The 12,012-nt window shown below is 40.7% G+C and overlaps 1 protein-coding gene across 1 annotated transcript in view; it reads right to left on the reverse strand.

The window, feature by feature from the left end:
- Positions 1-5,925: 5,925 nt before the first annotated feature.
- Positions 5,926-12,012, reverse strand: part of UMODL1 (uromodulin like 1) — a 44,254-nt gene continuing 38,167 nt past the window's right edge. The window contains exons 19-21 of the mRNA XM_084536023.1: positions 11,654-11,738; positions 9,224-9,428; positions 5,926-7,571 (exon numbers count right to left, since the gene is read on the reverse strand). Coding sequence (XP_084392149.1) covers positions 9,241-9,428; positions 11,654-11,738 — 273 coding nt within the window. The 3' untranslated portion in view covers positions 5,926-7,571; positions 9,224-9,240. The remainder of the gene's footprint in view (positions 7,572-9,223; positions 9,429-11,653; positions 11,739-12,012) is intronic.

Raw genomic sequence — 12,012 nt, forward strand, 5'->3', positions numbered from 1 at the left:
TTCCAAGTCACTAGAAAATTCTCACGACAAAACGGAACACTTTAATATCCAATACTGAACAACTTGTCACTTCTGCCAGGAAGGAAAAAACTAGCAGTACAAAATCATGTGGTGGGGGAGCAGTGTAACAACAGCACTTTCTCCAGGGATAATGCATAGCTGGCTTACCTTATTATGTGTGCTTCTGTTGCCTCCTCCTGGTTTTGTAATTATGGATTCTGGTAAAGAAGAGGAAGAAGCTGACTTTGTGGTGTCACACAGTAGGATGAGAATTAAGCCAAAGTGTAAAAGATGAAGCTTAAGACTTGGGTATGCTCCTGCTGACATGAAGGGGAAATTTTTTTCCCCTTTTGAAGTGAGCAGACGCATGTCCCAAGATCCCACGCAGAGTCCCACACTGCCATCTCTCCCGTTTCTGCCTGACAGGCAGCATTACTTGTGGTGGAGCAGAAGGCTGAAACGAGGAACCCTTGTGCCCACCTCTGGAACTGCCTCTGCCCCACCTGTGGGCACATGCCTCTCCCCACTGCTGCCCCTCGCTCCCCCATATCAGGCCCCATGGCTGCACAGGCCAGCTGCCCGCAAACAGCCCGAGGCCAGAGCCCAGCAGGGCAACCAGCCCCAGCCGCCATGGCAGGGCTGCCATGTTGTGGTGAAGCGCCTTGGGGCTGGGGCACGGCCGTGCTCAGGGCCACCAGCATGGCGTGAATCACCCACTAGTGCCAGCCCCAGCTTTCATCCAGGCACGGCAGTGGGGGGAGGCAGCTGCTTCTCTTGCCTGGCCAGGGTAGGGCCCAGCATCAAGCGGGTTCCTTCCAGCTGCTCTCCTTGTCCTCGTGCTGCGTGCCCAGAGGTCGGCACCCAGCCCTTCATCTTGGCTGGCAAAATCAACATAGGCATGTGCAGTGCTTCGTGAGGAAGCCTGCCTGTCATTCATGACTCTCTGAAACCATCTTTGGACAAAGCAGAGGCTGCATAGCGAGCAGTACCACTGTGTACTCCCAGAGAGAGATGAAACCTTTCAGGACATTAACGCACCCAGCTGTAGTCAGTGCATCTGTCAAGGCCTCTTGCAGGAAAAATGCAGTAAAGCTTTCCATGAGATTTTATGTATATATATAATTAATATAAGGATGGTTTCCAAGGGCACCATGAATTACTTCATACAGCAGCTGTAATCTCACATTATATGTGTAACTAGATACATGCGTGCAGACAAACCTGTGTAGCCAAATATGCTAAGTGTGAATAAGTGACCCAGGTGACCATGGGTCCACCTCACTCCCTGAGGAAGCACTAAAGGAAGAGACAGTATTATTTGTGCCTTGATGAGTGCTGAGGAAGAAGGCAATCTCCTAGAAAATGTCCTTAGAAGACACATACATCTTGTTCAGCTGACAGTCACTGGTATGCATTCTTTAACAAAAGAAAAATCTACCGTTGAATCACAGAAACAACTTAAGGGCTTGTTCTGTCCTTTACCAGATCTCCCATTTCATCTATTGTCTGCCAAAAACAACAGGAACTCCAGCAGGAAGCTGACATGCAGGCTGACCTCAAGCATCAGGAGCTGCCAAGAAGGGAGCCTGCATTTTTACTCAGCATCTCACTTTTGAAAAGCCCAGGTGCCATCATGTTAAGATCAATTGCATTTCTTACTCTTAATTTCAAATTACATTGCTCCCATTAATAATCTCCTGATTTCTCACTGCCCAATTAAGTAGCTGAGCACAGGCCTGAATAAATAAGGTTTCTGAGAGGCAATGTGTGTCACACTTTGCACTCAGTGGCAACAGGCTGAGACAGTCACAGCAGCTGGATGAATATGAATTGTGTTGGTGCTTTGCTGGGAAACTGAAAGTAGTAAAAGCAATGATGCACTATACCAAGACAAGATACAAAAATCAGTTCCTCATGTCAGTGGGAAGACAGCACCAAATATGGTTGCAAAAAAGGAATTCAACAGCATAGGCAGTCTCAGGTGTTCCTTTCTCTGAAATACCTGGCTTTACTCCATGAAAATACAAATAACAGTTTAAGGAATTAATTTTGGAGTACTAAAGAATAATGAATCTGGAAGTTACTAAACACATATCTTTCCAGGGAGGTCATGCAGCCTCCAATGGTCAGAATTAAATAGTTGCAAAAGTACTGTCTTATAAAAGAAGTCCAGAATATATGACTACAATCATAGCCTGTGCATGCTGTCACACTGGCATTGACTTTCATAGAAGTCAAATGAGACTTAGATGTTATTTTCCAAGGAGAGACTAAACTTTGCAAGGTGATACTTCTCATACACATGTACAACAATAGATGTGCCTTCCTCTTGTTTAAGAATAAGATGTCATAGCTGTAGCCACACAAGAGAAGATGAAGAGAACAGGGGGTCAAAGAAATGCTGACTAATGCAAGAAACAGGAAGCACTATTTAGTATCTCCAGAGGAAAAGTCAGGTGATCTTTGAATGGACTGCATGATGCAGCCTCAAACTATCTGCCAGCTGAAAATCTCGTAGGACATAAACAAAACAGCTCCAGAAGGCAATCACATCTTGTTCAACTGTTACTCTTGACTTTTACCTTACTGAAAAATGACAACTGAGGTGTTTGGTTTGGCCCTGCATTATGCAAAAGCTGTTCGGTAAAAAAATAAGTTGGATAAGAAAGCTATTCATATGTAACACTCGGCAGTGAGTCTCTCAGGTTTGGCACCAGAACAAATGCAAGAGCTTTCTATGTGTGTGTGCTAGTAATAGCCATATTTGTTGAAAATACTGAGGTGAAGCACTTCCTTCATCCTTTCAGAGTGCAAAATGTCAAAAGCAGCTAATAAATGAGAGCACTATTTGTGGCCAGCATTTCATATCAAAGCTTTAGGCAGTGTAAGAGGCAAAGCCATGTATTCCCTGAGTGGATTTGACAAGTTTAAATACTCTTGAGCATAAACCATGAAGAACTCACACTGTCAATATTGTTATTAGCTGCCAGTACATTCCCAAGGATATAGCAATATTCTTTGCTGGAAAGATTTTACCCAACTGAAAATTTTACCCAACTGTCTCTGCCAGAAATGCAGTCTCTTCTTGGCATTGAGAAGTCGTCATCACAGTTCTGAAGTGAGCGGTTTCTTGGTATGTTGGGATGAATTGGTGTCAGCCTGTTGAGAATACTGCTACCCCATAACCTACTGCACCTTGCCTGATCCACTTCCAACTATCAGTGAAAGTAGCTCCATACTGCCAGCGTACTTGGAGCTCCGCAACACTCAGTGTTTTTATCAAGTTTTCCTACTTTTCCATATATTTTCCCAAAGACTACATCTAGCAGGTAAAAGAGTGAAATGTCCCATCTAGCAAGGTGCCAAATATTCACTGCAGCATTGATAAACCAACTAGGGCATATTTTCTCTTCTCCTTGTCTATAAATTATGACCCTCCTCAGAGTTATATGTAGCAAAAGCAGACCAAACAGTCGAGGAAAAACAACTGTCAAGAGACTGCATTCTTCACAGGATAAAAGTGTAAAACAGAAATATCGCTTTTCTTTTGAAATGGGTTACTTCCAGAGTAAAGCAGGAAACAGACAAAATCACTCCTGTAATGAGTGTTATTACTTCAACTAAGCCTATGAATACTTGTAAATTTCTGAAAGTTCTCAAATATTCATTATCAAACTTTCTCTGAATGGAAAGGGAGAGAAAAAGAGAAAAAAAGAAAAAAAAAAAAAAGAAAAAAAAAAAGTGGGATCAAATCAAGCTCTCTTTACTGTATGTGTACAATCCCTAACCATGCAAAATCCCATCTAACACACACACAAACACGCACCAAGGTAAGTTGATAAAATTACTAACTTTTTTCATTCTTTACAGTTATCATGTCAACAAAGCCAGTTACTGGGCAGCAACGTGCATTTACCCTGCCCATCCTAGTACTTTTATAGCCTTGGTTATAGGAAGGGCTGAGCACCAGCTGATTTAAAGAGTAGACATGTAGACATAGTAGACATAAGAGTAGACATTTCTGGATTCATTCCAAGCACTACACCAGTGATTTGTTACTGACATTTTAACACAGCATTAAAACCTCTTTGTCTTGGTGCTTGACTGTTCTTTCCATCCCATCTCCAAATGTTCCATCTGTTGTTCAGTTACCCTTTTATACTTACATCATGATTGCTTATAGTGTACACATCTGTGACTGTATTTGTATTAAGTCTCTAAAACTCTTCTTTCTGTGGATTTCAGAGGAAAAAAAAAAACTCTCCATTTTGGAAAAAGGACAGAAAAGGCAGAGAGGGCTTTCAGGGGTGTTTACAGCATGTGAAATGGTGCTGCACTGACAAGTGCCCTGTGTTATGCCCTGGCAGACCATGTAACCAAGAGCATCTTTGGTATAAGGTGGCAGCTGTCCACACAGCGAGAGGGAGGGGATTTGAAAAAAAAAAAAAAAACAGCAGAGATACCTTGAAAACCCTAGCCTGATGTAGTCTGTAGAAAAAAAAAAAGAGAGAAGCCTTGAAAGGCAGCACCTCTATAACAAGGATACTACTCAGCTGTCTGTTTGCTGCAAGTCCTGCAAGACAGGCCCCAGGACAAACTATGTTTTGCTGAGCAGACCAAAGAAGCCATTAGGAGGCTCTGTGCTCTCAGCTTTCTGTCACACTGTAGCTAACATCATGTTTTTAGATCAATTGCAATTAAACATTTTCAGTTCCTCCAACTTGTTTCCTTCCTCAGCCTACAAGAAAACTTTCCAAACAGGCATTAAAAAATCCACTCCTTTATATTTTAATGGACAAGGAAAGTTTCCAATTATCTCAGCTTTTTTCCAACCCTACTGGGACCGGAGTTTGGCAACATTATAACGTGAGAGCAAGGAATAATGATGAGTGTTTTGCATCAGGTGTCAGCAATATGGTTTTCTCGGTGAACAATGGAGACATTAGGCACGCATACTGCTGGTCTAAAATGCTTCTCAGGAAATAAAGTAAAAGGTCAAAGCTAACTCTTCAGATTTTATTTCTACACATTTTTAATTGTCTCAAATAATTTTCTAGAGCCAGTTCTTCCTTACCAGAGCAAAAGGCAGCAGCAGACTGGAAAGGGGAGAGGGTCAGTGCTGCTCCTCCAAAAGAGTTCTCCTTGGTTGCAGAACTACATATTTGGTAAAAGTGCCCAGGCACTGGTGTGGGGAATTGCCCACAGTGTCTAAAATGAGTCCTCCAAAGATATCAAACCTGGTCAGAGCAGCAGATGGAGTGAAATAAGTAGGGACAGAGGGACCCTACTGCACTTCATATGTAATACCTCAACCAAACAGCCTGTTCTGTGCCTCAGCATGAAAAGGAGACACGGTGCTGAGAAAATAGTGACTGCTAGCCACTGAAAGATAGCAGACAGGAAAAAAAAAAAAAAAAAAAAAAAAAAAAAAAAAAAAAAAGATGAATAAAGAAAATGGGTGGCACCTGTGTGACACTTTTGTGACAGAGATGAGAAAACAAACATTTGGAGCAAGTGCTGATGCTTTTCCCTGCTTTTCACTCTTGGCTCCAGATGAGTTCACCAACATCCTCAGAGACACTAGTTTCAGACTGGATCACCACAGTACTAGATTTCTATTATTGGGTTGGGAATGGTGAATACTCTTTTGTTTGTCTTCACCACAAGCCATAAAACTGAAAATATGTTTGTCCCTTGCAATGGTGAAGAAAGAGACTTTCAGTAAGCATAAGCGTACATGTTTGGTCCTTGGTATTTGCGGACCAATGGTGTTTGGATAAGGTCATGTGTTGCATTGTGAGTGATGTTTGAACATCATGCTAATACTTTAACAGTTCTTCAGAAGCTGCCACATTTACACAATACATGTCTTAATGCCCATGGCTAATTCGTGAGAGAAAAAAATAACAGTACAAAAATCAACAATTAGATATGAGAGTGCTTTTATTAAGACACAAAGACAAAGCTATTCAGATAGTCACAATATCAGTTTCTGCTGAGCATGTAAGGTATCAAACAGAAGCTTTTGCTTTGCATTTCAATCTGAAGACTAGTGCTCAGCTTTTGTAAATAGCATTGCTCCACTGAAATCAATAGGCAAATCTCTAGTCCTGTCACTTTCAGGCAGTTTACAATTGTAAGTACTGTAAACTAGAAAAATACGTTTAGTAAAATAAATTATTCTTTCATTGTGTGCAGAAGGTAAATGTATATTTGAGAGCAAACAGCAAAAGCGAGGAGACTCATACATAATAAAAAGTTAATGGTTGTACTCATCAAACCTTAAAATTGCAGATTTAAACTGCAGTTTCATTAATAAGTTGTAGCCAAGTGATTTTATTTATTTGTTTATTTTTATACCAGGATCTGGGAACTGATATTTCAGCAAAGAAAAGACAATGAAATTAACTTACAGATTTTCAAGGTAAAACCTCCAAGATCAGCCACTCTTACATTTTACAAAACATAGGCCAAATCTTTACCTGGTTATCTTAGTACCTAACAGCAATTGGACTAAGGAGACAGAAAAGCAGATTTCCAATGCTTTCCAACTTGCTGTTTCCAGCCCTAGGAAGGAGTCCTGCAAGAGCTGCTCACTGTGTGGAGATTTTTGTTCTGGTTTATCCAGCTGAACAGATTGTTGTGGTATCCAATGGAGCACAGAAACTAAACCTTTGCTGCTGCAGTAGTGGTAGGGTCTTGCAGCCAGATGAGATACGGCTCAAATTTATATCTACTGTATTGCAATTGGAGTGCTCCCACTTCAGTAGGCAGCACACGCTGTACCTCAACTGCACAATCACTCTTCTCTAATTAAACAGATATAAGTAGGTGCCAATTGAGTTATCTGGAAAAACATGAATTGCCAGACTCAAATTTATTTATTTTTTTCCCACCAAACCCTTATCAATTAAAGAATTTACAATCAAATCTCAAAACTCATGCTGAAGAACATACTGAGCAGGCTAAGCCACAGATTCATGATGCCTTTTTCTTTATTTTGTGGCAAATCAACTACTTGTTCTTCAGCTTCTGTATACTTAAGGCGTTGCACAATTAGGTCTTCAACATTGCTGCAGCTCAAGGTTTCAACCTCACCTTAAGTAAATAGTGAACAACAAAGTAAAAATGAGATCTCTCAAAGAGTTTGCTGATTTACTTCCTGGAATATTTATAGAAACACAAATCTGTGAGTAGTAACGACACAAGTGATGCCAAGAGGGGAAAAATGGCACAGTGGGACAGCAAATCTTGGAACTTTAGTAGAGAACTGTGAAGTCCCTCCTTTTCCCCTTGTATTTTTTTTTTTTCCATGGAGAAACTGCCAAGGAAATTGATTTCAACCTGGAGCTGCAGTCACAAATAGTTCTTTGGACATTAGGGAAAAGCCAAATTGCTAACAACAACAACAACAAAAAGTAGGGATACAGAAGCCTTTTACTTGTGACATTAATTTGGAAGAGCCAGTGTTGCAACCAGTTGTAACTACCATCATGAAGAGTAATGAAAGCCAAATGCTGAGTAAAGACAAGCTTCAATTCTCTGTGAAGAGACACATAGCCAGTTTCCAACTAGGAAAAAAAATAAATTGCAATTAAGAAATGTAATGAACTACCTTACAAAGACAGTGAGGTGCGTAGGGAAGGAGAGATGAGTTGTTCTGGTATCTAAAAGGAGCCATTGAGATTCCAACATGCAGATTATATATAAACATTATAAGCATGAAGATATCCTTTATGCTACAACCTCATTGTGTAACTCCTTAATTGCCATTAATATCAAGTATTGCAATCACTCATAACCAAGAGTGCAGAATGATAAGTAACAACAAGCCAGTCTTCTCTCTGTAGAGAGACTCAGAGGCTTTATGTATAGGTTTTAATTTAATGGACCTAGATATGCCCTTTGAGCTGGGCTATGGCTCCCTAGTGGGACCTGTATCGCTGAAGGCTGCAACAAGATGCCCCAGGTGCTTTCCCTTCAGGCTCCGAACTGACAGCGCTGCCCAGGTTTCAGGAAGCAATCAGAGCATCATCCTCACCTACAGAGGTCTCACAGAAGCTGCCCACAAATGACTCCAGAAGGTGATCTTTGTAGTATAAGACATGGGGAAATAGGCTCTTCAAGAATTTGCAAATAGGCAGCTGTGATACTAGCTTCCCTGTCCTTTCTCTGTCATGTTCTTAAGAGTCACTGCACCCAGTGAAACGAACTGTTATCTGCAAATACCATCATGATGAGCCTGTGAATTAATGAATTTGCTGCAGGCATGGCAGCTGTGTCGTGATGTGTGAGGCCTCCATCAGGAAAGAGTTACTCGCCACCTGTGGCAACACTGTCAAATAAGCCCTTGCCCAGGAACAAAATGAGATCAGATCCGCAGTAAACATCCTTGAGTTGTGAAGCAATGTTAGGTATTATTTTCCAGGAAGCCAGCTTTCTAACCTCTTTTTCCTGTTCTTAAAGGCACAAAGATACAAACTGTGGTGAACAGCTAGATATTACACAAGAAAAAAGAAAAAAAAAAAAAAAGAAAAAAGGAAAAAAAAAAAAAAGAAAAAAAAAAAAAGGAGAAAAAAAAGTGCTGAATCCTACAGCATTCTGGAAAAGTGTTAAATTTTTAAATTGCAGAGGCAGAACTTGTTGTAGTAGTTAACTACTCAGAAAAGTCTTTTCAGACTCTCTGCAGGCAATTGCAAGCACCACTTGCACATTAGCAACAGTTGCCATTGTTTATGTGTAATATTCCACCTTTTTTTTCTTTTTGAAAAACAGCCCCTCCAATAAATAAAATGAAACCCAAGTTTTTGAAGAAAGGGATAACTTCTAAAGCAAATTATCTTCTGAAGCAGACTTATAAAGAGAGTGGCAAAGTATTCCTCCTTTATTATACTAATCCATGATCCAAAACTCAAAGCAACATACTTTTTGTGGATATGGTTATCTATATGGTTCTTCAAAAGTTGCCAGTCATTTACTATGACTGAGACTAAAGCCATGAAGGAAGATGAGGAAGATAAAATTATCCTCCTCCTCCATGTTCTGCAGCATCTGGAAACAGGCAAGAATAATAGGAACTTCATATTGTTATGATTTTCACCCACAACTAAACGGACAGGAGATTCAAATAACCTTAAGTAGAGGATGCTCATCTGCCATATTTAACCATTTCAGGAAGAGCTAAAGAGCTAAATAAAGTAATTTTCCATGATTCAGTACTTACTGGTAACTTGGAAATCACTAGTTGTAGAACACTTGGTAGCTGAAGTTGTCAGACTTGATTCTGAAGTTGTATCTTCCCATCTTTCGCTGGTACTGGAAAATGACAAGGCTCACAACTCCCACCACAAAGCCAAACACAGCAATAGCAATAAGGATGATGTAGCCAACTCCCATCCCAGACTCCTTCTCTGTGTTTGAATCAGATGCTAAAAAAAAAGAAAGAGGTTAAAAACAGAAGCTTTGAAACTCTTATTTATTATTTTTTTCCAGAGCTAAAAAGACAGTCAAGGAGTATAATCTTGCCTACAGATTAACCAATATGTGTGCTAAAGCCCAGAGCTATGATACAGCATTGATTCAGTCTTTTGGGGAAGGTACTTCTCATGAAAAGGCCTATGAGCCACAGTCCTTCATTCATCTGTGATTGTTAAAAACTCATGATTTGCATTTATCTCATGGGTAAACCTTCTTTAAACACAAAACATTTAGGGAAGAATTATTTGTGTGTTCTGAGTCTCTAGGCTCCCATTCCAGTAAGTAGAGATCTGGCCAGTGCAGCCACTGGAGCCACACTGAAGTCACCATGGGCTTCTTACACCTCTATTTCTGTTTACACATACACTCTTGCACACTTCTAATTCATTCTTGTGAGCGTTCGATGTACCTGCAAAAGCATCTCTTTGCATACGTTTACAGGACAGCACTCATATAGCCAACCACCTGTGCAGTACCTGAGTTGCACAGAAGACAGGTAACGATGCATATATGCCAGTAATTAGAAACAAGATTTTTGGCCAAACGGCCCTGTCAGCAGCCATGGAGGCACATGATAGCAGAGCCCAAGATACATAATGTCCAGGGATCATTCCAAGACAGGCCAAGGGAGTGTTGCACAATATATTTGTGCCTATTTTGAATTTTGGTATCAAACAAAGGAATTAAAAAAGAAGATGCACAGTCAAAATGATAAGTCCGTAGCCCAACACAGACAGGACAGGACTTCCTGAATGTAATGTATCAGTGGCCTTTCCTATAGTATGTGGCAAGCAGTATAGGTAGAGCCATTAGGACTTTTTCATGTTTTACTGCAGCAGCTTACCTGACATAGCAATTCACATTGTCTCCTTCAACACAGATCTGGGTATCACTGCCTATGTCTAGCATCACACTTAAAATGCAATACAAATATCCAAACTGGAAAGAAAAAAAAAGACTACATCTTGTAGCACCACACGGCTACAGCTTTGCTGTACTGCTGTCCTGCCACCCAAACAAAGCTCCCCTCACCAGATTTTCTTTTGTGTGATGGCCATTCTTCAGCATTAGAAATGCATCAGGGTCTTCAGTGCAAATGGGAGTGAGATCTACTTGTTGCAAATGCTGTACAAAGAAAGCTGTATTCATCTCTAAGTTTTTAAAAAAAGAATTAAACCAGAAATGAACACTGAAGGCGTATTCTAACAGACTAATACTAGCACATGAGGGAAGAAAAGTAAAATAAGCTGAGTCAGAGCCTGTTTCAAGTTCCAAAAGAACATTGTGGCCATTACAGTAGAGGGAAAAAAAATATCCCAGATCCATTATCAATCCATCACTAACCTATCTCCACAGACAGAAAAGCTTAAGTGACTGGCGGAACAGGCAACCAGCAAGAGGAAAGAGGGTGACTTCTGTCTATTGACAGTAGCCATGTGTTAAAACTGTGATGTTGCTGTGTGCAAATACTCTCAATTAGTGTTTTATGTTAACACAATATGAATGCAAAGGGCTGGAGGAAGCCAAATGAATGAAAATGTTAGCGGCAGCAGTTGTACTTGAAAATATCACTCGGGGTAAGTGCAGAAGGGGCAGAAACATAACAAATTAGACCTTGCTTGTACACAGAGCTGATGTTCGCTCTCTATTAACCTGTACTGCACCGCTCTGCCAGATTAACCAAGGTGCTGTGTATCAGCTAGGCTCTGCCACATTCTCTCACAGTAATAATGAAATCAATACCAGGGAGTCTGAGGAAACATGGCAATGCAATCTCTAATCTCATCTGATTTTGGGCTTCAAATCTCAAAATAACCATGGTCTAAGAGCGGTGTAAGGTAAACCAGAAAAACTGATTGCAATCTAAGAGATGAGAGCAGCTTTTGCACTTTACAATTGTAATTACTGCTTGATTTTGTGGCTGTTGCACTTGCTATCCTGTGCAAATAGCTACACTTTTTTCCTCTCCCTTTCATCCCCCTTGATAACCTGACAGTCACTTCATCAAGGAGGGCACACGCTTTTCCACACTGTCACATGGCTTCAGTGAGAACTCCTCCTCCTTGGAAAAATACACAGAGAGTTTTGTTTCAACAGGCATTCAGATTCCTGTGCAAACGATAATATTGGTGTTTACTCAGTGTCCAATTTTTGCAGGCATCTATTTGTAACTCACCCGCAGATTTACACAGAGGTCCCCAGGATGTTCTGTGGGTAGCGATGATTTCACCGGTTTTCAGGGATCGAGCCGCGTGGCATCTCTGCAACAACCAAGTCAGACTCCAACAAGTCACATGGCTGACTAATTAATGATACAAAGCCTTCAGATGAGTATGGGAAAGCCCAGTGCTGTTCTGACCCACTGAGGTTTTTGTTTCTTAATGTTATGTATTAGTTTCACTGAAATGAGCCCCCAAATGAAAGTTCAAAAGAAATGGCATTAGGGAAACATCAATCTAAGATCTCTATTCAGAAACACTGGAAAACACTGCTGTGAACAGACATTTCACATAGACAACCTCTTTCTTTTCATTA

The sequence above is a fragment of the Aythya ferina genome, assembly GCF_964211825.1.
Source record: "Aythya ferina genome assembly, chromosome: 1".
In the NCBI taxonomy this organism is placed as follows: domain Eukaryota; kingdom Metazoa; phylum Chordata; class Aves; order Anseriformes; family Anatidae; genus Aythya; species Aythya ferina.